This window comes from Sapajus apella, unplaced genomic scaffold (assembly GCF_009761245.1).
Source record: "Sapajus apella isolate SASKATOON/1434 unplaced genomic scaffold, GSC_monkey_1.0 scaffold11, whole genome shotgun sequence".
Classification (NCBI taxonomy): domain Eukaryota; kingdom Metazoa; phylum Chordata; class Mammalia; order Primates; family Cebidae; genus Sapajus; species Sapajus apella.
The window spans coordinates 30,718,276-30,744,807 of record NW_022436951.1 but is presented as its reverse complement, the minus strand read 5'-3'; the positions used below and the strand labels follow the sequence as shown (position 1 = coordinate 30,744,807).

The following is a 26,532-nucleotide window of genomic DNA, read 5'->3' as shown; positions in this document are numbered from 1 at the left end:
ACTTTGGACACCTTCTAAACATCTTAAATCAGGCCAGTTACAATTTCTTTCCAACATTTGAATGAATGTTCCAACTCCACCGCTGGGTTGGAAAGAAGAGAAACAGCACGATTTACTCGCAGCGGCAACTCAAAGCACAGACAATGAACAGAGCAGCGCCAGTACCTGATGCTGCTCATGCTGCCAGTCTCGGACCCCAGCTTGCATCGCTCCAGCTGGCTGGCTACGATCTGCCGTTCAGCCTCCAGCTCTCGGGTCAGCCTTTCAAACTGTAATTCCTGAAAGAAACCCACAACAAGACCAATTCAATCATCTACATGACAGGTGAAATTAAGACCAAAATGATAGGACGGTGGAGGGGGAAAATAGGATATTCCAAGATGTCAAATGTGAGAAATGTGCAATAAAACTAGGATTTGAAGGTGAGACAGACTTGTGGCCGGATGGCCGTGCGACTTTGGATAAGTTATCACGTAAGTATCAGTTTCATACTCTGTAAAACAGACTTAAAATACTTATTTAATAAGATGGAGATGAAGATTAAAGGAGATATTGTCATGAAAAATTTTCCTGTGCTGTCTTTGTCAGATGGTCAGCACCCGGCAGACACCAATACTCCTGACACCACAAGTATAGCATTTAATTAGAGAATAGTTCAGTTTTCAATTATCTTTCAGAGTATTGCGTTTATTCCCTACTGGCCTTCTGGCCGACTCTGTACTGTATACTAATGTTTTCTTCATATTACTTACATATTATAGATTAAAGCAAATAATGCTTTATAATCCACACTCTTCATATCTTTGCATTCCAGCAGAATGACAATAATATCAATTCTATACAGCCTCATTACTAAGTGGATAACCTTTGAGATATTTGATGTATTGCCTTAAAAATAGACAACTGAACCAAAGAAAAATGCTTCTACAAAGCTGCCTCAAATCCACTGTCAAAAAAGTTAACAAAAAATTCAATCAGAACTTCAAAAATCTCAGCTGTTCCAACTACAGGACTTTTGTACCATGTTTTAGTACTTATGCTTCCTTTTCCCATACATGTAGGTGTTTTAAAAACTAAAAATAACCAGAGAAAATCATGTATTTTAATAAGAAATGGCAGGGAAAGTTTTTACAACATCACATTTAATACCCTTTAAAAAAATTGTATAAACAGTCATGTTTTGGGGATGAGAAACAAGAATGCTTTAGCTTTCTCATACTGAAAAATAGCTTAGGAGTCAGTTTTGGAGATTTTAACCTCAGAAAGCGTGCAGGGATGTATCTTTCCAGAACATAAGATTTTATTTACTTGCTACCCCAGCATACTCTTGCATGAGATATTTAAAAAGTAGAATCTGGTGTGTCCCCTATTACATTAAAAATATCCTGGCTCTTTTCCATAGGTGAAGATTTTTTTTTTTAATGTGTGACATGATTTTGAGAATCGAAGTAAAAGACACTTTGCAAATGAGAGCTTAATTTTCCATTTAAGGCGCTAAAACCGAGGAAGCATTTTATTAACCTCAAACTTTTATTCTTACGTATTCTGAAGGTCATCAAGTATTATAGGTAAGAAATTAATAAGACCTCTGCTGAATGTATTTTACGCATCTAACTTCTCTTTCTTCTCAAAGTTCTACTGCTTTTTTTCTTTTTGGCAATTCCTTTTCATAATATCCAACTACTGGAAGATTTTTCATTTCTAGACTTATTAACATATTGTGACTTAAGTCTCTCTGTATAACAGGAAATCAACTCATACTTTTTTGTTTTTGAGACGGAGTCTCGCTCTGTCGCCCAGGCTGGAGTGCAACGGTGTGATCTCAGTTCACTGCAACCTCTGTCTCCTGGGTTCAAGAGATTCTTCTGCTTCAGCCTCCTGAGTAGCTGGGACTACAGGTGCTCGCCACCACACCTATCTAATTTTTTTTTTTGTATTTTTGGTAGAGATGGGGTTTCACCATATTGGCCAAGCTGGTCTTGAACTCCTGACCTCGTGATCCGTCCACCTCAACCTCCCACAGTGGTGGGCCCACTCATACTTCTAAATTAATAACACTTTTAAAAATATAATACTCAAAGACACTACAGAACTCCTCACAGGCTGATGGAAATTCATTCTTTGCAGCATCTAAAGTACTTTAATTTGCTGCCCACATTCCTGTGTTACAGAATTTCAACATGGTGAAACTGTGCAGCCATTGGAATCAGAATTCATAAACCTGGGGCTTCTGCTAGGACAGATGCTGCTCTTGGGCATCCGTGCTTCAGGCTGTGACCTCTCCATTACCTCTTGTCAGTCTCACAGGAGGGGTGACAATGGGAGATGGCTTTCTCATTTGTGAGCTTCCTTCCCAGCACTCAGTCAGATTTCAGGACTCTTCACCCATTCATGCAGATCTGTAGTTGCATCTGGCTTCATTTTCCTTCCCTCTGAAGGAAAAACCTTAGAGTTGTTCTTCTGGTGCAGTTCCCTGGGTAAAGAAGTCTTCTGTCTTGACAGATCTTAAAAAGGTATGTATCTGATTCTCTCATTTTGGATGACATTTTTGCTCTAACAACAACAAAAAAATACAGTTATCCTTAACTGTATTTCTCTGTATGTCCATAGCGTTCCTTTTTATTTTTTCTCTGCTTTTAAGATTTTCTCTCATCAGCAGCACTGGGCAATTCAATGATCGTGTTGCTTGGTGTCGCTTTCTTCATGTTTCTTATGCTTAGGTTACTGAGCTTGGATCTCTGGCTTTGTAGATTCCACTATATCTGAACATTTTAAGCCATTATTTCTTTAAGAATTGTTTTTCTCTTCTCCACTATTTCCTTCCCTTCAATGACTCCACTTAAGTGCAATTTAGGCCACTTGGAATTGTCCCACAGTTCATGGATTCTCTTGCAATTCAACTTTTTTTCCTTTTGCATGTCATTTGGGTAGTTTCTATTGGTGTCTTTGAGTTAACTAAGCTTTACTTCTGCAGTGCTTAACCTACCATTTATCCCATCCAGTGTACATTTATCTCAGACACTGATGAATCAAACATCTCTAGAAGTTTCATTTAGATTTTTTTTGTATCTTTCGTGACTTTAACTTTCTGCACGTGCTGACTATACTTATATTATCATTTTGTTAATTCTAACATCTGTGCTAGTTTCAGCTGATTGATTTTTTTTCTCCCCAGTCTGGGTCATATCTTCTGCTCCTCTGGAGATGTGATAATCTTTCAACACAGACATTTTCACTTTACCTTCTTGGGTTCTGGATAGCTTTGTATTCCTGTAATTGACTTCAGCTCTGTTATGAAGCACATTAAGTTATATAAAAGCAATTTGATACTTCTGAGCCTTGCACTTTAGATTTGTTAAGGGGAACAGAACAGCATGTAGTCTAGTGCTAATCATCCTGCCCTACCAAGGCAAGACACTTCTGAGACTCAACTCTCCATGGACTCTGGGGTCTCCCAGCTTGGCTGGTGGGTGCTGGCATACATTCCCAGCTCTCTGTGAGTACCAGGCACAATTTCCTCACATTCTTTCAGATGGTTCTTTCTCTGGCCTCTGGTAGTTTCCTTACATATAAGGGATGCTCAGTTGTCTGCTGAATATGAAAAGGGGCAGATTGCCTTTCTGATATTTGGACCCATGAACTCCCTGGACTCTTAGCACTGTCATAACTACTCAGGCCATGCCAGGGTTCCTCCTTTCTGCACTGCTGTGGGGAAACTCTCTCAAGGCAATCATTTCCTACTTTACCCCAAGCCAAGGGTCTATGGCTTACAGGTAAAACTGTTTTGGCCTTGGCATACCACTGGGGCTGGGATCTATCAAGATGTAACCACCCTGCCCTGGAATGGTATTCTCTTTGGAGTACATAACTGAGCTTGTGAATGGGAACAAGAAGAGCCAGGATGAAAGTTCTTTAACTTGGAATGACTGATTGATTTTTCAATTGAGGATTGCTTTTTCTTCTTAGTATAAGACATTCTTGTGGCCTAAAGGCATCTAGAGAAGACAGAGCACCTTCACAAGAATGGATGAGATTCTATTGCACTAGAGGATACTTAAAACTGTGGGGTAACTGGAAAGATGACAGCATCCATCTCTAACATAGTTTGGGGTTTGAGGGAGGAGAGGCCTCTCAGGAATGAATAAGCTGCTGAGTTTCTAGGAAAATTTGAGATGGAACAGCATTCAAGAGAGAGATGTTGCCAATAAGGGCAGGTGAGTACACAAGAAGTTAATTGGAAAATTAGAAGTATGTAAATTATATTTAGTAAAACTTGTAATTCTGGTTACAAGTAAATATGTACTATTAAATTAATTCAGTGAAGGCGAGACTGTAAAGAAAGAAGAAGAAATATCTTTAAAGGTTATATAGATTTGCAAGGTAGAAGAAACAATAGAAGCCAAGAAAATAAATAGAAGAGTAATTCTTGTGCAAAGGACTACTAGTATGGTCTTCTCTTGGGTAATTCCGGTGGAGAAATGGTGATGTAAATTAGGCTCTAAAAAACGTAATACAGAGACTGCCCAGAGACATTAAGATTTCATGGGAATTTAGTGTAGCTGGTGGTTTGGAGAAGACATCCAATGGTTAAAAAAAAAAAAAGTTATAACAAAAAGCAGAGCAATGCTAGAGAGCCTAAATCTTCCCACTATGTAGAAATTAATTTATGTAAGAGATCATAAATATTCATGAAAGCATTGGAGACATGATGCAAAAGTTCACTAAAATGTACAAAGACCCAGGTTTAAATGGTTTCATCCTAGAATAGCATATTATTGTCCCATATAATAATACATTCGGGTTATTACAAGAAAAATTATCAAATAATTTATAACTTTTCCTAAAGAGTCTAAATTGATGATTTATTTGGTTTCATTAAATGGACTTAGTTAACTTAGTATGAAACTGAAATTAAAAAATTCATGTTCATAGTTTCATTACTTCCTTCAGTAAATATGTTACTTAACTTTGTGCTGTAGCATTTGTTGGGATGGTACGAGCCAGATTTGAGGAAGCATAAAAATGTACAATTGTTAAGTCTTAACAGTATTGAGGCTTATTCACTTCTATGGTCTAAATGCCTGTGTCTCCATACCTTGCCCAAGACTCGTGTGTTGAAATGCTAACCCTCAATTGAGGATATTAGGAGTCAGGGACTTTGGGAGGTGAAAGGACGAACCAGGAAATGGGCCTTCACCAGACACCAAATCTGCCTGTGCCATGATCTTGTGTTTCCCAGTCTGCAGAACTGTTAAGAAATGTTTCAGCTATTTATAAGCAATGCAATTTATGGTATTTGGTTATAGCAGCCTGAACAGACTAAGACAAGAGGCACATGCTATTTTTTGTACAGTTTTATTTCCATTCACATACAACATTTTGTTTTCCCTAAGTTAACAACGTGGAGTTTTTGTTCCTTTGCTCAGTTGTCTACAGACTTAATCAAACCCCCAAATCCTCCAATTTGTATAAAACTTCTCTCAACACAAACACATGAAATAACATGTCAGTATCAGCTACTGAAGAAATCTCTCCTGGAGTTTTTTGACCTGCTCCAATCTGGCCTGGCTGCCTTCTTGGCACAGCTGTCTTCTGGGGTCTCCATCTTCATGCCTCTCTTCTGTGGATTCCTGTCTCCTCTACAAGTTGTCTTCTTCATTTTCCTACTTTATTTCCTTTCCTGGCAGAAAATGTCTTTCCAGATACATGGAAATAGAATGAATGGGAGGCATTATGTTTTGACGCTCTGCACATCTTTACATGTTTTTATTCTACTCATACTTAGTGAATAATAGCAATGGGTAAAGAAATAGAGAATTCCAGGCTGGAAATCATTTCACTTCAGGGTTTTGAGACAGCGATTTTTTTGTTTCTTTATCTTCTACTCTCCAATGTTGCTGCTACGAAGTGTGAAAACTTTCAGGTTTTTTTTTTTTTTAAATGAAATCTGTGATTACTTTCTCCCAGGAAACATGTTATTTCTTCTCTTTGTCCCTAGTATTCTAAGGTTTTGTGGCGACATGTCTTGATATCTCTATTTTTAGACATTTTTGCTGCATATTTAGTGATCTATTTATTTAGGGACCTTTTAATCAAAAACCTATTGTTTATTCTAAGCAATTCTTCTGAAAATTTTTTATTGCTTTTCTCCTCCTTTCAAATTTTTCTTGTTACTCTTGTTTCTCTTGTTTTTTCTTCAACCCTCGTTATTCAAATGCTAAAATGTAGTCCTCAAGGTTTCTTCCTTTAGTATTCTTATCTTGTTCTGTTTCTTTATCTTCTATTTTACTTTCTGGAAAGGTTCCTCAATTTAATCATGTGAGTCCCTAATGAATGATTCATTGCTATTATATGCTTTTAGCTTCTCAGAGCTAGTTTCTATTCTTCGACTATTTTAATTAGCATCTGGTATTTATTCTATGAATGTAAAATCATCTCTTTTCTTTCTACACAATATTAATGTTGTCGTGTTTGCTTTCTTCTCTCTGCATAGTTCCTGTTTTATGATTTTCTGTTTGTTTTTAATACATATTTTTGAAGGTATCTCAACTTCCCTGGCAGTCTGCTCATGTGTGAGTGTCAGGGTGAAAGAACTGACCTCTTGTATGAGCACCTGCATGAGTGGGGCTTGTTAGCTGTGCCTTCCAGGAGAACCACTGGGTGCAGAACATCACAGGGAATCCCCTGAAAAGGCTCTTCCTAGCTCCAGCTTTGATCGTAAACATTTGTCTGCTCTTTTTGCACAAAGCTGAGCAAGGTTGAGGAGGGATGAGTCTCAAAATTTAGAACTGTATTCAATACCACTTTTAACACTTTTTCTTGTGGTCTCCAAGTCAAAAGACTTAATTTCATTTCACCCCCTCCAGAGAATATGCCTTTAGTTTTTGCTATGGTGGGGTAGGGAATTTGGAGGTCTAGTTGAATCTAAGTGAGTGTTCAGCCAATCTCTGTGGCTTATGGATGTACTTCATGCCCCAGGCACCCACACCCCGTGCCTTTGAGAGATTTTCCTGTGTAAACTGGTCTATGATTTAACTTGCCCCACTGCTTAGAACTCCATGCCCTTGGGTATAATGAGTCATTTCCCACTTTGTCCATCTACCTTACTTTATCCATTCTAAGTCACACATTTTTCACACTTTAGTATCGCCAGGTTTACTAGCTCATGAACTGGGATGAATTGCAATTGATAGCGTGTGACTCTTTATTGGAAGTACTGTTGCTTGCTTCACAGTGCTATAAGTAACTCTAAAAATTGGTAGCCTCTCAAACTTGATGAATATGGTTTTTTATTTACACACCCTCTATGTTTAGGGGCTTATAAACTTTTTAAAAGTCTTACTGCCATTTTGGCAAGGAAGCAGGGGTTAACACAAGGATTCAATGCCTCTTCTTTATTTGGAAGTCAGATCGTCTTCTAAAATAACTGGGCAAGCTCAATGCAAACAAGGACATTCGGAGTCAGAGTGAACCTAAAACACCCCAGGTCTTTGTGCCATCTGCCGAATCCCTGAGCTGGAATATTCTAGTGGCAAAGGTTGGTCCCTCTGCTCTGCTTCCAAGCATAACCATATCCTACACCAAGGTTCTGGTCATGTTCCTGTTTAAAAAGAGTTAAAGGCTGTCTGAAGTCCCATGCTTCAAGTTTCAGTCATTTTCCTGTTGTGTCCTCTATTTCTGAGATTTGGGTTCTACCTGGTTCTATTTTGAGCAAATCCCTGGGTCAATAATACAGACAGAAACTCTTCTCTAGGTCTGGGCCTATACAGAAGCATTCTGTGGACCATTCAGCCTTCCTGGGGAGGATATTCTGCCTCTCCACACCATTTCTGTTCCTGCTGGATGGTAGGCTCCACCTGTCTGATGTCATCCACCCGATAGATACCTCTGCTCAACCTTCACCTCTTCCTTCCTCCTTTCCTATGACTTACCACGGCCTAATATATCCACTGGCTCCTGCCAGAGTCTCAGCAAATTATCTGTTTCCCCCAGTGGCCCGCTACAGCCCTCATACTTCATTCACTATCCACCTGTCTGGCCCATCCTGTCTGTAGATGAGACCTGGTTCTCAGATGCACAAACACCACCGCAATCGAGTTCGCTACATGTAAAATACAAGAATGAAACAGCAAAGCTGTATTTCTTCTGGGGCCAAGATTAAATGGTTTGATGGTGTCTGACTTAGTGACAACATTTGCAATAACAGAGCAAAATGACTCTTCAAGTGTTCTAAAGTACTTAATAAGAAAGTAGATTTTGGTCATTATAATTGTGTAAATTTTTCCTTAGATGTTCTACCTGGGAGAGGATCGAGGTACAGAACTGTGGTTTCTCTGTCCTGGTTTCCCACTTGGTAGGTGAGTTCCTGCTGCCTGGTGTCTTGTGTCTCTGTATTGACCAACAATTAATACCATCAAATATGCCTGGGTGATCTTTTTTCTTCCATCACTTTTAATTCCCATTTTGCATGGACGAGTTGACTCTATGGCCACACCTCTTGGCAACATTAACTTTATACCACTGAGACATGCTGCCAAGCCAAGTCTGAAGGGAAAGTGGCACAAATGACAGGGTAATAATTGGAAGCCTAGAGCAGAGTGTCCAACAAATCTGGGAAGAACAAGCCATGATGTCAGGATGGAATGGAACAAATCAATGTCAACTGTAAAGCCGTGTAGACCTCATTGGTGAGTCAGAAACTATGGCAAAGAGCTGTCTGTGAAAGTTTACGAAACTGACAGATTAATGTTTTAAACAATGACAGTGTCATCCTGGGTTACCCAGCAAGGCAGCAGATGACAGGAATCAGGACTCGGAAACAGAATCATAAGCACCTTTCCAGAACACATTCAATAACATAAAAATATAACGAAACATCTCTTTCTCACCAACTCCTTCATTCCGCAGTGCTCCATCTGCTTTTGCTCTGCCATTTTCTCTTGCCAAATGCCTTGTTAGCCAAATAAAGTATGTTTAATACAGTTTATCTAATTCACTAGAGGACAGGACGCCATGAATTAACAAAGGCTACATTTCTTGGTATTTTAAGATGATGTACAATTCCATTATGTTTAAAAATTTAGTAGGGATATTATATTGGTGACTCTAAAGTATATCACAGTAATCTCTAGAACTGCTTAAAATGCCTGGTTCATTCCCCCAGAAGTAAAGACACAAATGTGTAGGTAATAGAGCCCAGCGTGTGCATTCTGAAAATTTTCTACGAGTAATTATTATGACCTTACCTGCTTGGGAATGATTGTTCTACTTATGATAATAGCACATAATGGCAGTTAAGATTTTAAATATTTACTTACCATGTGCCTTATTCTGTTAAGTGTTTTACATGCGTTAACTTATTCATTCCAACACTGACTCTATGTGGTAGGCATCTCATTGTCTGAGACATCTCAGAATTAGCGATGTTAAGTAGTTTCCCAAAGATAAGCTGGAACTGTAACAAGAAGTCGAACCCACACTAACAGTACAGAAACCCATTGCTTCCAAACTCTAGGAACATTTATTTCCACTGTTTTAATGAAGGCTACATAGTCAGGAACAATACAGCCAAAATAATAGCACAAATTTCTTTAACGAGGAAGAACTATAGCTCATCATTTCATACTCTTTTATTTTAGTTTTCCTTGCCGGCCTGGAAATAAAATATTAGAATTATTATGTCCGACCATAGAAAGAATGATACTTACTGTACTGTTCCAAGTTCACACTACAACAGAAATAATTCCTTCGAATAATGGCCCTTAACTTTTAAGAGAGGCACTGTCAAACTCAGATATACCAAACAAGGGCAATGAAGACAGGGAGGAGGCATGCATCAACGTCTTTGCTCTACTTACACCATAGTAGAGAGAGCAGCGTTCCCATATGCAAAGTGTGAAAGACAAAGTACCAGAACCCTAGGCTCAGCCAAGATCGATGACTTGCATTTCCTCAAACGGGCTTTGCATGTGTTTAATCTGCATTCATTCACTCACTGCTCCAAATATCCATTTCCTCTTCTCTATCCTTTACTTGTTCCTCAAGTCTAGTGAAAATGCCTTTGCCTTGCAATTTTACAGTGATGAATCACATTAGTTTATTCAGTTGCCATTTGTTCTATATACATACATTTCTGACCTCACCCTCAATCTCAGTGCCTGAGAAGAATTGTCCACCACTCTCACAGCACCAAAAACACTATCCTGAATTCTGTTAGTTCTACACATATCTCCTCTTCTGGACCATACACATCTCGATGGCAGGGATCACGCTTTTGCATTATCACCTTCTTCTCATCTACCTTCTCATCTATTGAGAGTAAGTGTACTCTCAATACATGTGGAATAGATGCATGGAGGGGATGGATGCCTTAACTGACCTCAACAAATAACATCTGCATCCATATGAGAATGTATGCAGTCATGAAGCACAAACTCACAAAATGGATCTGGGAAACTTAAAAGACAACATTAAATCACTTTTATAGCAGTTCTGATGTAGAATTTCTAGTCAATGATATTTTTCCATGAACTGCTCACTCACTCTCTCTCTCCCTTCCCAACTCTCTGTGTCATCATTATACATATTTTGTATAACTTAACCATGATTTAGGAATAATTAGTCAGAACAGAAATATTTGAGTGACAAAGGATGATGTTTACCCTTTCTTACTCAATGCTCTTTGTGGAAACTTAAATAGCTAAATATCCATATCAATGGAATAATTATACATGCTCTTATCAGCAAACATCATGTACCTGACTTGACCTGGTATCGGCATTTTACTTTGTTGGTCTCTTGTTCCTTCCTGCACAAACTCTTCTGATGGTTTCCAACACACCACCTCTTGCTTTCTTTCCCATCTCTCTGGCTGACCCTCTCATTTTCCTCTGTGGCTGTCTCTTCCTCTCTTAAGCCACCATCCTCCTTGTGATTCTTATACCTTCTCTGAACAAGCTCATCTATTCCCAAAGCCTCAATGACTAGTTCTTGGTGTTTATTCAACTGGCCCACTGACATTCATTCCCAAAACCTAGAGGTTAGTATCCAAAACCAGAATCAACCAAATCCTACAAACCTACCCCACGTCTTCATTTTCCTATCTCACAGAATCAAAGTATCATTTGCCCAAATTGCGTGATCCACAGATTTGCATATCTTTCAAGACTCTGTCCTCTCCAGACATACACAAGAAACCATCTCCAATCTGCCCACTGAGTGATGCACTGATACCCCTCCAGTTTTGGCCACAAGCATCTCTTACCCAGATTCCTAAACTCAGTATCCTAATTAATCTCTGACCCTGTTCATACTTGCTTTCAATCTGTTTTTCACAGTACAGCCAAAAAATTTTCTTTAAAAATACCAACTGTGATTATGCCACTCATATATTTAGAATGTTTGAGTGGGTCCTTATTACCAAAGAATAAAAATTAATTTTTAACATATTCTTATATAAAATATAGTGATATAATTATATACAATTAAGATTAATTATATATGAATATATATAATATATAATTATATTATATATAATAAAAATATATAATTATATACAAATATATAATCTTAAAAGGTTACTTATTCCAATACAGTTATATTAGAAGATGAGAGCATTTTCAAAGATATACTCCCTTTATTGGCCACCAAGAAATGTATGCAAAACTTTTCAGGGTGAGGAAGAACACTATTCTGATATTTCAGAAAAGCATCAGTAGATACTTGCTATCTATCATCCTAGCTGTAAAGTTCTCTGTCCAAACTGTGAAATCTACATTAAGAAAAATGGACTCAATCATAAAATTGACACTTTCAGATACTTTTATCCTACATCAATGCATGGCAGAATAATTTATTTTCTCATCATTTAGCTCCTTCCTAGCAGAATAATCCATTTTCTACCTTCTTCCTAATATAAAATGTTCTAATGAATTTTAGAATTCAGTAGCTCTTTGAGAGGTGAGTGTCTATCAGTATTTCAAGACTAGGAAATGTTTCCAGTTTCCTCGCTGGCTTGATAATTCCCAGGGAGTTATCTAATTTGACCACTGGAAATCAAAATTTGTCTCCAACAATATGGTGGTACTGCTGCTGAACTTCTCTTAAATACCACAGTATCAGATTTTTCTGGTGCATACATGAAATGCCAACAGAGCACCCAACTTCGCACTAACAATGATCACAGGTGCGTACTGTGCCTTTCACACTTTGCCTGGCAGTTTATCACAAGTTCCAAATATTTTTGACTTATCATCATGTTTTATTTCAAGGCAAGAGTAACACTATCTTCTTCATCCATATCTCTAGTATCCTATCACATATTACATAAGAAATCAACATTTATGGAATGAATAAGTAAAATAGCGGGAGGGCAACAGACGCTTACGTGCAAAGCATTCTGCAAGGTGCTGAATGACATGGTCAGGGAAGGTATGACCATAAAATTAATTCAGGAGTGGGTCCTGTTGACAGTTCTAAGTCTAATAAAATCATTGAAATCGACACATCATGAAACAGAATGCAAAGTAAAATGCTAAATTATGAGATATAAATGAATTTCAAAGATGACTTTCCCTTAGAAAGGATGGAAGGGTGTGTGGAGAAGGAGGGCAGCGTCACACGCAGGAACTGATACTTGAGACGCACAATGAGAGGTTATTATTTGGCCATGTCAAAGGGATGTCATTCCAGACGCAAAGAACAGCAGGCATTTAAGCACAGACATGGACAAATACTGAATGCATGTGGATGTGTTTCAGAGAGCAATTAGAGTTCCATCTGATTGGAGTTAGGGACAAATTTACTATCAGGCAAATTACATCGGAAGGCTAACATAAGTAAAAGGTTGATATTCAACAACGATCCTGAGATGCACCATCTCATCTATGTCCATACTCCAAATAAGAAATCCTTTGAAATTTTATGGAATTCATGTGTTTCACTAAAAGAAAACAGTTAAAAAAGTTTGACTATGTTTTTGACATTTGAGGATCAACAGTGTAAACATGGATCATGTACTACATTGCATTGCAAGGATGTTGGTTTGCTGGTCCCTAAATACCCCTGTCAACTGTAGAGCATTTTCATAATTAGATGAGCACAATAAAGTCGACTGGGGTTGTGGACACCAGTAGATATGGGCTCTTACAGCCTAAAAAACAGTCTCATTTTCTTCTGCATCATTTATGCTGTTGACAATTTTTTCTACCCATTTTGTGTGTTATTTTTCATAGCTCTTGTTCTTCATTACCTCCAGAGTGGATTTTTAATTGCTGCTGTCACATCTACCGTTGATTGAGGGGACTGAGGTTACCACAGGGATGACATCAAGTAAGAGGGGATTATTATTAAAATAACATATCCTAATGTAATAGCATAATAGTTTTACTATTTGTATAATAACAGCTATATTGCTATTCTATTTTATCTTCACAATGAAGCAATGATACATTTAGGAAATGAAGTAGAATCCACTGTGTAGAGTAGTGAAATGGGCAGCGTACAGTGACTCACATCTGTAATCCTAGCACTTTGGGAGGCCCAGCAGATCAAGGCTGACAAGGCGGGTGGATCAAGAAGTCAGGAGTTCGAGACCAGCCTGGCTAGCATAGTCAAACCCCGTCTCTACTAAATATACAAAACTTAGCTAGGCATGGTGGCATGCCTGTAGTCCCAGCTACTTGGGAGGCTGAGGCAGAAGAATTGCTTGAACCCAGGAGGCAGAGGTTGCAGTGAGCTGAGATCGTGCCTCTGCACTCCAGCCTGGGTGACACAACGAGACTCCATTTAAAAAAATAAAAAAAGTAGTAAACTGGTAATCACAGAGGTAAAGTGAATTGGCAGTCAGAGAGGTTAAGTGAATAATTCAGGATCACTCAGCTAGTGGGATATGAGAGATGGCTGGCCCACTGGTCTTTCCCATTCTTGATAAGGTATGTAATATATGCATGCATGTCAATGCTTTTGTTTCATCTGAGAAATATATTTCTCTGCTGCTTAGGAAGCAATATATTTAAAACATGAGCATTCTTATATTAACTTATTTAAATCCATGTGGGACAACAGGATTGATTTTACTGTTCATTTCTTACAATACTGTGCATTCAATTAAATACTCTCTTTACTAAAGCAGCTTAATGATTTGAACATTGCAGTGTGATCCGTTCTCAGATCAACTTCAAAAGACTGAATTTAAACCTATCTTCAAGCTGTGAAGATTTTAGTTCTTTTCATTATTTTTTTCCTTTTTAAAATTCCTCTGTGGGGAACAAATTAAGTACAGCCGAGCAAAGGATAGATCCGTATTTGCATCCTGCTAATGAAACAAGAACTTGTAAGAATGAAGCAGTGATAAACGTACCACCATTGAAATTGTTTATATAAGTTGGAGCAAAATGAACTGTGACCAACAGATTCCTTCCACAGTCATCAACCGTCTGTATCACTCCAACGTGCAGAAGTATCTTAATGAATGTGCATTATCAAGTTTGCAGGCTTATTTTCAGTCACAAAGAATAGTGTACCAGATGCTCTTCGTACACTGAATTTGTCACACCGTAGACAAGCTAATATCATTATGTGAGACCACAGGGGAAAAAATAAAAGATTCACATTTAATCCATATTAACTACCAGGAGATCCATCAAGGCAGTTGGGCTTGCTCATGACACAGCAGCTTCCAGCAAATTAGCAGCCCACAACAACTTAGTTATAATGAGCTGCAAGATCTTACACCATAAGCTCAACTCCATTAAAGCGAATTCAAGTACACGAATTCATGTACAAAGTGTAACCTTAACATCTGTCTGTGCTTAGCCAATATTTTGTTTATGCCTTTATAGGAACAACCAAATTATCTTTGTGTCCCCTGAAACTGGGGACGGTAATTTCCATCAACTGCAGTTTTACCTGATAGAGAGGGCCGGGCTGATCACCACTGGCCTCCCTGGCTGCAGCGTCCAGCAGCAAGCTGTGCATCATCCCAGCAGCTGTTTCCTACATATTGGGCCAGTTTTTTCCCAAACAATTTTCCCTTGCTATTCAAGTGGGAGAAGCAATAGTCTACTCAGAAATTAAACAGTCAACAAAGCATGCATATCTAATAAATACTGCAGACCTTATATTTAGTTACACCCAATGATTTAAACCCTATCCTACTATCTCAGTATGGAGAACATGTTTTAATAGGCTATTTTTCCCCCAAAAAAGCAATGTCCTCCTTCTTTTCCCATAGTGGACTGACTACTCTTTAGGGACTCAGGAAATAATATCACCGTTATTATATTGTTATTTCTGTTTTACAGATGGGGAAATGGAGGGATATACTATCCATGGTTAACCTGATGCTAGGTGAGGAAACATATATTCAGTATATAAGGTATTTTTCATGGAGTTTCATGTAAAGAATGAATGCATATTTATGTGAATAATCTAACTCTCCTATTGTTTTTCTGTCTTAAGTGTACATTATTCACTTGGGCAGTGTTTTCAAGTTTCACATCTTACTTGCAGAAATCTTAGCATGCAGAAAAATGGGTACTACATAGATCATTACGTCTTTTCTAAAAGTTTACATATCTAAACCTCATCTACTTCTAATCAATCAAGAGACACTATCTTAAAGTCTTACAGAATTTTATATGTGGATGGGTTCTAGAAAGTCATTTAATTCATCATCCTTCTCAAAAGTCAGCCTCTCCTCCAGCAGTTTCTCAGTGAAAGGTAACACGGAAAGCAGTTCAAACCCCAATCCATACCATTCCACGGAATGACAGCTCTGGTAATCAAATTCATAGCATGTTTTCTTATAAAAAATAAAATGATTCTGCCTTCTGTTCTACTTCTGGCTTCTAATTTACCAAAGCATGACACTGACTTTTTCACTGACACAGTAAACTTTGAAAACCACATCTTCTCTTCCGTAATTCAAATGGGCAGTTCAGTGGTTTCCTCATTGTTTTTAGAAGTCCCTCCTCTGGTCACACCTTTGCATTGTCCTCTTGTTTTTGATGCCCTCTTCCACAACTCAAAATATCCAACAATTTATACATGATTTCACATATGGTCTAAAAGAAACACTTTTCTTATAACTTTGAAATTAAACTTCCAATAATACAACTTAAGGTTACAGTAGCTTTCTTCCCATTATGAAGTAGCTGCTTTATAGAAAACTTGAATCCAACTACGAAAATTTTTCTTTTTTCTGAGCCCATCAAACCAGACTTACCTACACTACAGACTCTTCAGTTGGTATCTTCGAACCTGCAGACAAGGTGGGGCATGTATCCCACATTTTAATTTCTTTTTTGTCTCATATTTTTCAGCATTGTATGTTCTTCTTGAAACAGAATTCTGTATCAAACACATGCATATTTTCTTAGCCCTATGTAACCTGCAAATTCTATAGCTTGCTTTGAAGACATTAGTCCAAGTCTTTGATTATAGGTTTGAATAGAAAGCACATAGATCAATGCTTTGCCACAGACTCTTTTTTAGGTTGACAGCGATCTATTCAACAGCATATCCAAAGGGATATATAAACATGTGTCTACTACATGTCATCAGCATACACAGATCAGCAAATGCCTTGGATTGTTTTCTAGTCCCTACATCGACTGCACTGTGATGTCAACGTTATCTTATTGGCTCCCTGTCTGCAGAGCGGCTGCTGGTGATGGACTCATCTGCAAACCAAGAGCAATCATTCAAATTTATATAACTGTCATCTCTGGTTGACCCCAACTGCAGTAATAATGAAGACAGAGGGTCTTACAAGGATAAATGTCTAAGTTTATAAATTACCTATTTCTCATATCTTGGGTTTCAGATGTGATTGTTAACTTCCTTACAATTTTCTCAGCAATGCAGCTTAGTTAGTAGGAGCATCAGTTGCCTCTGAAGTGGGGTATGGGAAGGGAAGGTCTGAACTTACATTTAAATGTACTGTTCTCAGCTTTTAAAACTTAGTTTTTATTATATTTTCTAACATGAAGGTCAGTACAGTAGTATTTGCATCATGTATAAATAAATGAGCATATAATGGATGGTCTTACTCAGAAGACTTTTACTGACCAACAAGTGAGATTAACAAAGGCTGGAGACCAGTGGATGAGACACCCACACAGGATAGGCCAGGGACCCAAGTGAGAGCCCATTGCTGCTAATCTGATCTGCACTACAGCTGGAGTATACCCTAACCCAGCACTGGGAAGCCCCTGTATGGCAGACAATAAATTCCTACTCATTTGGAAGGGATCATAGAATAGAAGCTTTTAATTTTGCAGTTATGGAAACTGAAGTGGAGAGAGATTAAGTAACTAGAATGAGAAGCTTTAAAGCCCATGTGGGACATAAGAGGGAAAAGAAAATGACATGCAATGAAGTTCACGCCAGAGCAGGACCCGATTCTATCCCATTGCTCTTTCTCAAAATATGTTGCCCCGCTTAGGAAATAAACACACCAAAAACCAAAACAAAGAAAGAAGAGACAAAGAAGGAAATGGAGGATGACAGTCACTGAACTACACCTTTTGGCACCACATGAATGCTGACAGATATTCTGGTGACAGCATCAAGCTCACTGAAGTAACACCAGTGTATTCCTTGGGCGGAATATTCATCTTGTAACTTTAAATTCCTACAGCCTTCAGCCTTCAAAAATTGTGAATATCCACCTAAGGTAAATAATATATTATCAACACATCATCAAAAAATAAAGCTTTACATATGGAAATTTTCAGTCCTAATCTTGCTCCAGTAAAATATTCTTCTACAGATAGAAGAGGAAGACACCACACAGTTCATACAGAAGATCACACGGAGCCTGGACCACAGTGATAAGAATGTCACTACTGTTACTCAGAGAAAGTTATATTCAAAACACATGGATCTTTTCTTAGAATCATACAATCGGAATGCAGTGGTGCCAGCACAGAAAACAGCCCCTGACCACCAATCTCGTATTATTTCCTCCACACTACAACGAAGGGGCCTATTTCACACCTCGTGAAATACACTAAGAATGTTGTATCTAATGAAAACCCACATTTTCTTAAAGTTTCTCAAAGACATGAATGCTACTTTTAAGCAAGGCTGATAAAGTTTCTCTGGCTTCCTTCTAAAAATGATTGCAAACAGTGAGCTCTCACATAAAATTGACAGGGATAGACTCTACTTGCTCTCCTTAGGATGGGTGTAGCCTCTATGCAACCATAATACAACTGAGTCAGGAAGCTGCATTTATAACACTTGCCCTGGGAATTCTGACACCAGTAGTTCCCACAGCACCCACTGTCATTCTTAGCTCTATGCTGATCAGTGGGTCAAAAAGTTTGTTGTAAGGGAAAAGTGCCTGGAGCACCTGGATGGAGGTAAATCCTAAAACAAAGAGGTATGTGCAGTGAGAGGGGTCTATGAACAGGTGGAAATCTAGGAGGGTTTTCTAAAATCTAAGTGAGATGCTTATATTGAGCCATGCCACTGGACAGAAGAAGGCTGAAGGAGGGAGGGTCAGCTTCAGTTAAGTACAAATGGGTTCAAAATCCTGTGCTCATTTAATTCTGTGATCTCAGAAACATCATGTAATGGAATAATTACTTAGCGTAAAATTTCACTTCAATCATACTGGGATAATATCTAACATGTAGGAACCTTGTGAAGATTTAATGAGACATTATAAGTAAATAATCAAGAGCACACTGAATGTGCAAAATAATTTTATTGATTTTTATTTCAGAATAATAACAAAATTAATGGAGTGGTCAGGCTTATAAATTTTTCAATGAAGAAATGCAAATTTCCTATTTAATTCTGCATACCCAGTGATTAAATAAGTTCCTAAATGGAATATATATGACATCTGGTCAATACGTGTGCACTCTATTTGCCAAATACATGCCCAAACGCACTAGGGTCTGCAAACTGAAGTCAGGACCAGGGCAGCACCCCAGAGCTATGTCTGAGTCTACACACACAGCCTCACAATGAACTGAAAGTCTCCCTTTTTAATTCTTTTTCATCACCACCTCTGTTTTTATGGTTTCCAATTTTTGGAAGAAGTACTCCACGATAATGTGGGTGTAGTTAATCCCCAACCTCGGCAAGTAAATTCAATTACATTTAATATTTCAACATTGAATATAGTATCTCTTGAAGAAACTCTATTAATGCTGATGAAAATTACCAGAAATTGGTTCAGAAGAGCATGGGGGCTTGAAATGAACTGAGGCAGATAAAATTCATGAAGAAGGAACGTGTGACTAATGCAAAAGCTATGCAATAAATAACCATCTTCAGAGTTGCTCTCCTTGTAGGAACACGTATGCAAATGTTACTCTATACATGCAAAACAGTAGTGGAGGCGGAAAGGAGGCAGAAAGGCTCTAATAATCGTTTTGCCTTGTTCTAAAACAATTAGACAGTTGACCAACACTTAAAATTAGCTTTTATTCTAGATATAATTTTTTTTAAAAAAAGGCTATTACTGTTGAAAGTCACAGACTAACTCAATATTTTTTATTCCTAGAGGAAGGAACCCCCATATCTTTGAAAAATATTGACACACTGGAGAAGGTTGCAATGTAATTAGCCACAATGTAGTGTTTATTACATTCCTAGAGCTTACAGAGTTTATTTTTAAAATCTTATGTGCTGAGTTTAATTAAACATGTCAAAGGTAGGATGAACTTCATGGGATAGAAGCAGATAATTTGATTCAAAAATAACAAAAATGCACCCACTGTTACTCTGTTTTCCAGGTAAGCCAGTATTAGATACGGCCAAATAGTATCACCATGCACATGATTAATACTCATTGGTGATTCTCAGGACCCTAAAGATACATTTTGTTTTTTCAGCAGAACTTGATCAGAGCTGCTGACTGAGTATGATTCCATAAAAAATCCAGGCCACTGAATCATTTTTCTCATGCTAATATAGGATAGATAGAAACACCAAGAAAAATACATGACTTAATATTTTAGAAATTATATATACTTCTTTCTGTGTTCTTTGATGAAAACATACTTTGGAGTAAATGCAGATAAATCACAAAACCTTAGGGAGAGCTGGGGTATTACGATAAATGGCCATGCTTTTCACTCTGAAAGGAACAGGCAGAACACACAGAGTCAAAGGCATTTGTGACGTTTCCACAGCTGGAGGGTGGTAACAAGAGAGAAGATTTAAGATTGTTTCACTTAGAGTCTGTCTGACATCATATATCATGCCATAGAAGGGAAATGCTCAGGTCTTATTCTGCTCCAATGGAGAATAAGAAGGGTGTTGGAACATAAGCAATTGTGAATCTGCTGCCCATAACTGACCACTTCTCTCCTACTTAACAGAGAATAAGGGGTCAAAGTGATAACTTTGAGTACTCAGTACTGTATCTGTTTTTTTTAAGAATTGGGGGAAAAAGAACAGTGTATATTTGATGTTAGAAAAAAATGTGCGTGTATATATACATACACACACTTTCTATATATACATATATATATATAATATATCTATATCTGATTCTCTTTTGTTTATTCAATAAATACATCAGGTACAGCCTAAGTGCTGGAAATGCATCAATGAAAAAAAATCAGACAAAAATCCCTGCCCTCATGAAGTTTACATTCTAATGGAGAAAACAGACAGTGAACCCAATAAACAGATTACATGGAACCACCTGAGGTAAAGGCAATAAAGAAAAGTGATTCAGGAAAAGAAGATGACAGGGAGGCAATCTGAATAGGGTAATTGAGAACAGTGTCACTGACAAGGTGACATCACAGAAAAAATGGGAAACAATGAGGAGGTGGGGCATGTGTATATGTGGGCTGGGGGTGGGGAGAAAGGAGGGGCTACGATGGTGTTTCAAGCAAAAGTCAACAGCAAATGCAAAATCCAAATTCTGCGAACATGTTCTAGGAGAGGTGAGGAGTTTCCTGTACAGGAGCAAAAAGTGAGAGGAGGAAACAATCTTGGGAGGCATAGGAGGGCTGGGGTAGCAGGTGGCACAGCACAGAGGCCCTTGTTGGCCACTGTAGGCATTTTCACTCTGCATAGAGTAGTGACATGATAGGACACACACTTTCATAGGATTCCTTTGCCTGCTATTCAGAAATAATCTTTATATTCATTTATTTATGGTTATTTTGTATGTCACTTAATCTTTCTTCATCTCAGCTACAGGGGAGGACCTACTAAACACATTCAAATGCACCATCTAAGATACCGCACTGTTCATGCTCTCCTTGGCCATGGCATCAATACAGCCATGACTAGTGACTACATCCCAGGAACTAGTTCTCACATCTGGATCCCACCAGACTTTTGAGTTCTTGATCCCTAGGGAATGTCTCTTTCATTTTTGTATGTGGCAGCTCAATATTTAGACCAGAGAAAGGGCTCAAAAAAATTTGTTGAACACAAGATATTGTGAATGCAAAATGACTTCTAAAATAGCCACAAAACACAACCCTAAATCACAGTTCACATGTTGATAAGCTACTTGTAGAAACACAAACATAAATCTTTGTTCCCACACCATTCCAATTGGAACTTACGGTCAAACTTATTAGCTAGGATTCTCCAATTTGGCCATTATCATCGTATAAGAATTGGACCCGATCTGGAATGGTCTGGACAATAAATACATATATATTTAACATGAAAAATATTTTTTTCTTAATTGTGTAGATAAAATTTATGAGAATAGGCATATGTTATTAAACAATTGAAAATTTTTTATTAACTGTGTGGACACAATCTATGAGTAAAACACCCCAGAAAAAACTTTGGAACATGGCATTTGAAAATTCTCATGTGTAATATTATTTAAAATTCACATTCATTTGACTCTCTGCTTGTGTTTTAAAATGCCACCTACTTAGTATGTTTTCAGATATATCTACATAATATAAACACCTGGATTAAAAAAAAAAAACTTGAGTTCAAATTTACAATATTAACATTCTGTGACATGAGGGAATGGGCAGTCATAATCATACCATCCAATGAGTTAACTTATTACGTTTTTCAACTCTGTTTGGCTCACATGCATATACTGTGTTCTACAGTTTGAAGACTTAATGTCATGTAAATCTATTAGATTGATTTACAAAAAGTGTGAGTACCGAAACACTATATTCCTAACGTGAAACTTCACAGTCATTTACTTTTATAGGTCAGCAGTATTATTAAATTACAGTCAATATGGAAAATACTTCCAAAGGCCAAAGTTTTCTTAAATCACCGTTCTAAATCCCTATCATTGAGATTGACTTTCATGCCTTAAAAATAAAAAGATTTCTTAGCCTTAAGACAATAAACTTAAACTTTTACTTTTATTTAATAATTAGTTGAAATGAAATATTTAGTAAGAGATGCTCTCTGAGTAATATACGCCTTTCTTCATTAGCTTCTTTAAAATAAAAATAACTATGGCTAGGCAATTAATATATTAAAACACGAAAATATGTTTCTAATAAAATTAAATCACTTTAAGCCAACATGGTCATTTTTCACACTCAGTTTATAACTTATAAAGTCATTCAAATTTCAAATAATATTAATCAAGCGTAAGTTTTATCTTGTGTTTGTCAAAATTAAGGTAAAAATCATTTCTATCACTATGATTACCCATTTGAAAATCCTTTAAAGATACTTAGACTTTCTTTATAAAGACTTTATAAATAGTAAAGACTTTTTGAGGCATTCCAATTTACTGCAGTCACAATTCTACAAGGTACAGCTATCTTACAAATATATAACAATCTAAAATAAGTTCCATAGATTGTCATTTATTGAATCACTGGTTTCAAAAAAATCAATTTGTTTATTTAATCTGTTGGGCATCACAATTTTTTTAATTTAACTACAGTGGCGTCAAAGGTGAAATCTACAAAGTCATTGTAAATTTTGGGCAACAACTTTCCGATGAGTTATCTGAATAAAAGCAATCTGGAAACACTTGGTAAAGATTTTCTCTAATTAAGGGGTTTGTACATCTTATTTACACCTGTATCATTTAGAGTGATCAAAACATGTAATTATTGTATTCTAGTTCTAGTATAAAATCATCACTGAGAACCAAATAATCTTTGCAAAAAAGAGAAAGCTATGCAACAAGTTAGCTGCCCAATCTATTGAATTTTTGGCTACTTTACATGTTGACACTAGCTGGCTGATTTTTTGCCTTTACTCTCCATGAATAATTTCTTACTGGATGGGGTTATTCCTTTAATTGTGCACTGAAGGAAAAAAAAAAAAAAGACTTTCAATTTCCAAATTAACTCTTATTTAATTCTCACTGAATTATAAATGGCAATTTACATGGATAATCATACCTTTCATAAAATCTAAAGTATATATCTCTGACACACCAAGTCTTACTAAAAACAATCATTAAATAGTTTTAATGGTTAGTTAATAGAAAAATGGCACATTAATTCTTACAACCCCTATCTGTTTAATTTGGTTATTTGGCATCACAATTTCAATGTTCAGATGCTAAATAAATTGATAACTCTCAGGTCAGAAATAAATTCTTACTGTATTTTCTACACATAACTTTAACCTGCAGTTTTAAAATTTTAGTTAAAATTATCACAAAAACAACATTCATAATGAAAGCATTGAAAAACCAAATACGGTTAGTTTTCACTTTTTGTTGTTTACCTTTGCTGTACCTTTTGAAATAAATGGTCCTTAAATACTCGAAAATTGTAGTCTAGGCAAACAAGACGACTAGTCCCAAAGATGAAGGGTTACTCTTCCCTCCTTCCCCAGGCTGTGGAGCAAGCGGTTCTTGGCATCCTACCCACCTCCTCCTCCCTCCCTGCAATCAGGCTAAAAGGAACCACAGAGCAGCTCAAAAACCACGGAGAAGGGAGTGAAGGACAGCCTTTAAAAAGTCAGGATGCTGAATTATCCTACGGTAATTCCTGCTTTCACTCGCAAACAGTTTAAGAGAAAGCAAAGCAAGACATATCAGAGATACCACAAGCCTAGTGGTTGATGTCTTAAAAGAGGAAAGAATAGAGTTCAGCCAAGCACAAAGGTCTCCATGGCAACAGTGAATTTAGACCCCCCTTGGCATTATTTATGCAACATTTCATCACAAAAGGACCCTCCCACTAGCCTGCCTGGCAAAATCTAGTTTTTCTAATCCTCCATTCCTTTGCCTTGAACGTATCTGGATTCTTAGCTATCTGTATATTAACATTAAAACACACACACACACACACACACACACACACACACACACACACGAGACAACAAAAACAGATTATGAAATGATTCTCAAACTCAAAACAGACTTCAGTTCCTTGATGAATTCAAAAGCAAGAGACAGATTCAAGATTGTTTAGAGTTCATATTCGAAGCCAGTCCAGTTTTGGTCTCAAAAAAGAACAGTTGTTCAACAAATACGTTTATTCAAATTATTTGGTTCTTTGAAATTTATTACAATTCAAAGAGAGTACAAAATGGCAAAATCTAACCAAACCAAAAGGCTCACAGAAAAGAGAACTTCCTAGACATGGACTTTGAAGCTAAATTTTATATAATGATATCCTCCCCACCCACTCCCGGCTATTCTAGTGCCTCAAACAACTCCTTTGAGTCTTTTACCTGATTCTTTCTATTTTAGCCACAGCTTCCAAAAACATAAATTCAGTAAAGTATTTTAAGCATTTTTTATTGATCTGTGTACCAAATGGATCCTAGGTCCACATTTTATAGTTAGATGACCTGGGACAAGTTATTTAAAACAGAGGTAACACCCCTATGGAACTAGATTGCTGTGAGTATTAACAAGGCAATATCTGCAGAGGGACTTTCTTCAATTCTAAAACAATATACGAATGTAAATTGTTAAGATAATATTGGATGACATTGACAGGAAACACTTATCTTCATTTGAAAAGGGTTGTATATAGTATTAGCTCAGATAAGAACTAATCAAAGTGACTTCTTAAAAATAACGTTTTGGAAATTATGTTTTAAAAAAATACAAGCTTATTATTAAAAATTCAGAGGATATATTTTGATAAAGTACAGGGTAGTTCTCATGCACTCCCAGCACCAAATCTATTCTCCTTTTGGCATGTCTAGACCTAGACTCTTTATTCACGTTTACTTAGGTATTGATTGACTCTATGTTGTATTTAAGACAATGTTGCAAGAAAGTTCATGGGTGCCTGTGTTTCCTGATAATGCATGTTTAAAAGGATTTTCCATTACTTGCAAGTCAGGCAAATGTCCCCATTATGTAACCGCCTGAAGCATTTTTCACCTAGAATGGGGGTTACTGGTACCTCTGGAAGTACAACTCATTCTCTGTGAAGGTGTCCCTGGAATTGTGCTCTACTTAGAAGGTTACACAACTTTGGGGTCACACTTTTCTTCACTCACAGTTCTGAAAAAAATCCTTCAGTTACCTCTGACACTGAAAATGGCAGAGTAGAATTAAAGAGCCAGATTGATATATCCCTCTTGTAAGAAAATTACTGTCCCAGGTGAGAACTATTGTAAAAATAACAATCCATACATTAGCTCCTGTTTATCTCTCTTCCACATCTATTGCCTTTTTTTTTTGCTTTTCTGATTTATTTCCTCACACCAGTCCTGTTTATTTCTGCACTATTTGTCTTCTTGATGCTTCTAACATAGTTTCATTTCACCAATAGTTTTCTTTACTTTTCCATAACCTTCGCCAGCTCATTGTAACTACTTCATACCTCCTCTGTCTTATGATCTCTTTGATTTTTTTTTCATAATTTTTAAATTTCTTTAGGCTATGAAAAATGGTTAACTTCCTCTTACATCACCTGGGGGTACTTTTATTTTTTTGTAGTTATACTTTCTCTGCCTTTTGTATAATATTATTATGTGCCTTTCTTCTCTTTCTGATTTCTTTGTTTCTTACTTTATTTTGGATAATGTCAGCCCATTATCTTACTTTAAATATTCCAGTTTATTACTTACTTTTAAATTATGGGAACCTTATCTTGGCCTGACTTTTGCTTGGTAACAGATTGGGAGGGGAGCAATTCTAAGTAGAAAAAAAGTGAAGGCTTCTGGTATCTGAAAATGTAATTCTCATGCTACTGGCCCCCAACCCTGACATTATTTTCTCCTGTTGGAGCTTGTCCTTCATAGAGCTCCCTGTCTCTCCTGTGTCCCCTTGAGTCTTTAGAACTCAGTGTTTCAGTTGAGGATTCTGGCTCAGGAATCTCTCTCTCTTCCTCCCTCCCTGTCTCCCTCCCTCCCTCCCTCTCTCCCTCCCTCCCTTCCTTCCTCCCTCTCTTCCTTTCTCCATCCCTTTCCTTCCTTCCTTCCTTCTTTCCTTCCTTCCTTCCTTCCTCCCTCCCTCCCTTCCTTCCCTCCTCCCTCCCTTCCTTCCCTCCTTCCTTCCTTCCTCCCCTCCTTCTACCTTTACTCCCTCCATTCCTCTCTCCCTTCCTTCCTCCTATCTACCTAACTCCTTCATTCCTTTTATTCCTTCCTTTCCTTCCTACTTTCCTTCCTTCCTTCCTTTTCTTC

At 37.4% G+C, this 26,532-nt stretch overlaps 1 protein-coding gene across 13 annotated transcripts in view; it reads right to left on the bottom strand.

Moving 5' to 3' along the window:
* The window catches only part of CTNND2 (catenin delta 2), a 944,995-nt gene that overhangs the window by 605,217 nt on the left and 313,246 nt on the right, over positions 1-26,532 (bottom strand). For 7 of the 13 annotated variants that reach the window (XM_032278818.1, XM_032278821.1, XM_032278825.1 and 4 more), the window contains exon 3: positions 166-278. In XM_032278818.1, coding sequence (XP_032134709.1) covers positions 166-278 — 113 coding nt within the window. Of the gene's footprint in view, positions 1-165; positions 279-23,664; positions 23,998-26,532 lie in introns of those variants that run through there. The other 6 variants (XM_032278823.1, XM_032278824.1, XM_032278828.1 and 3 more) reach the window with 6 other exon arrangements.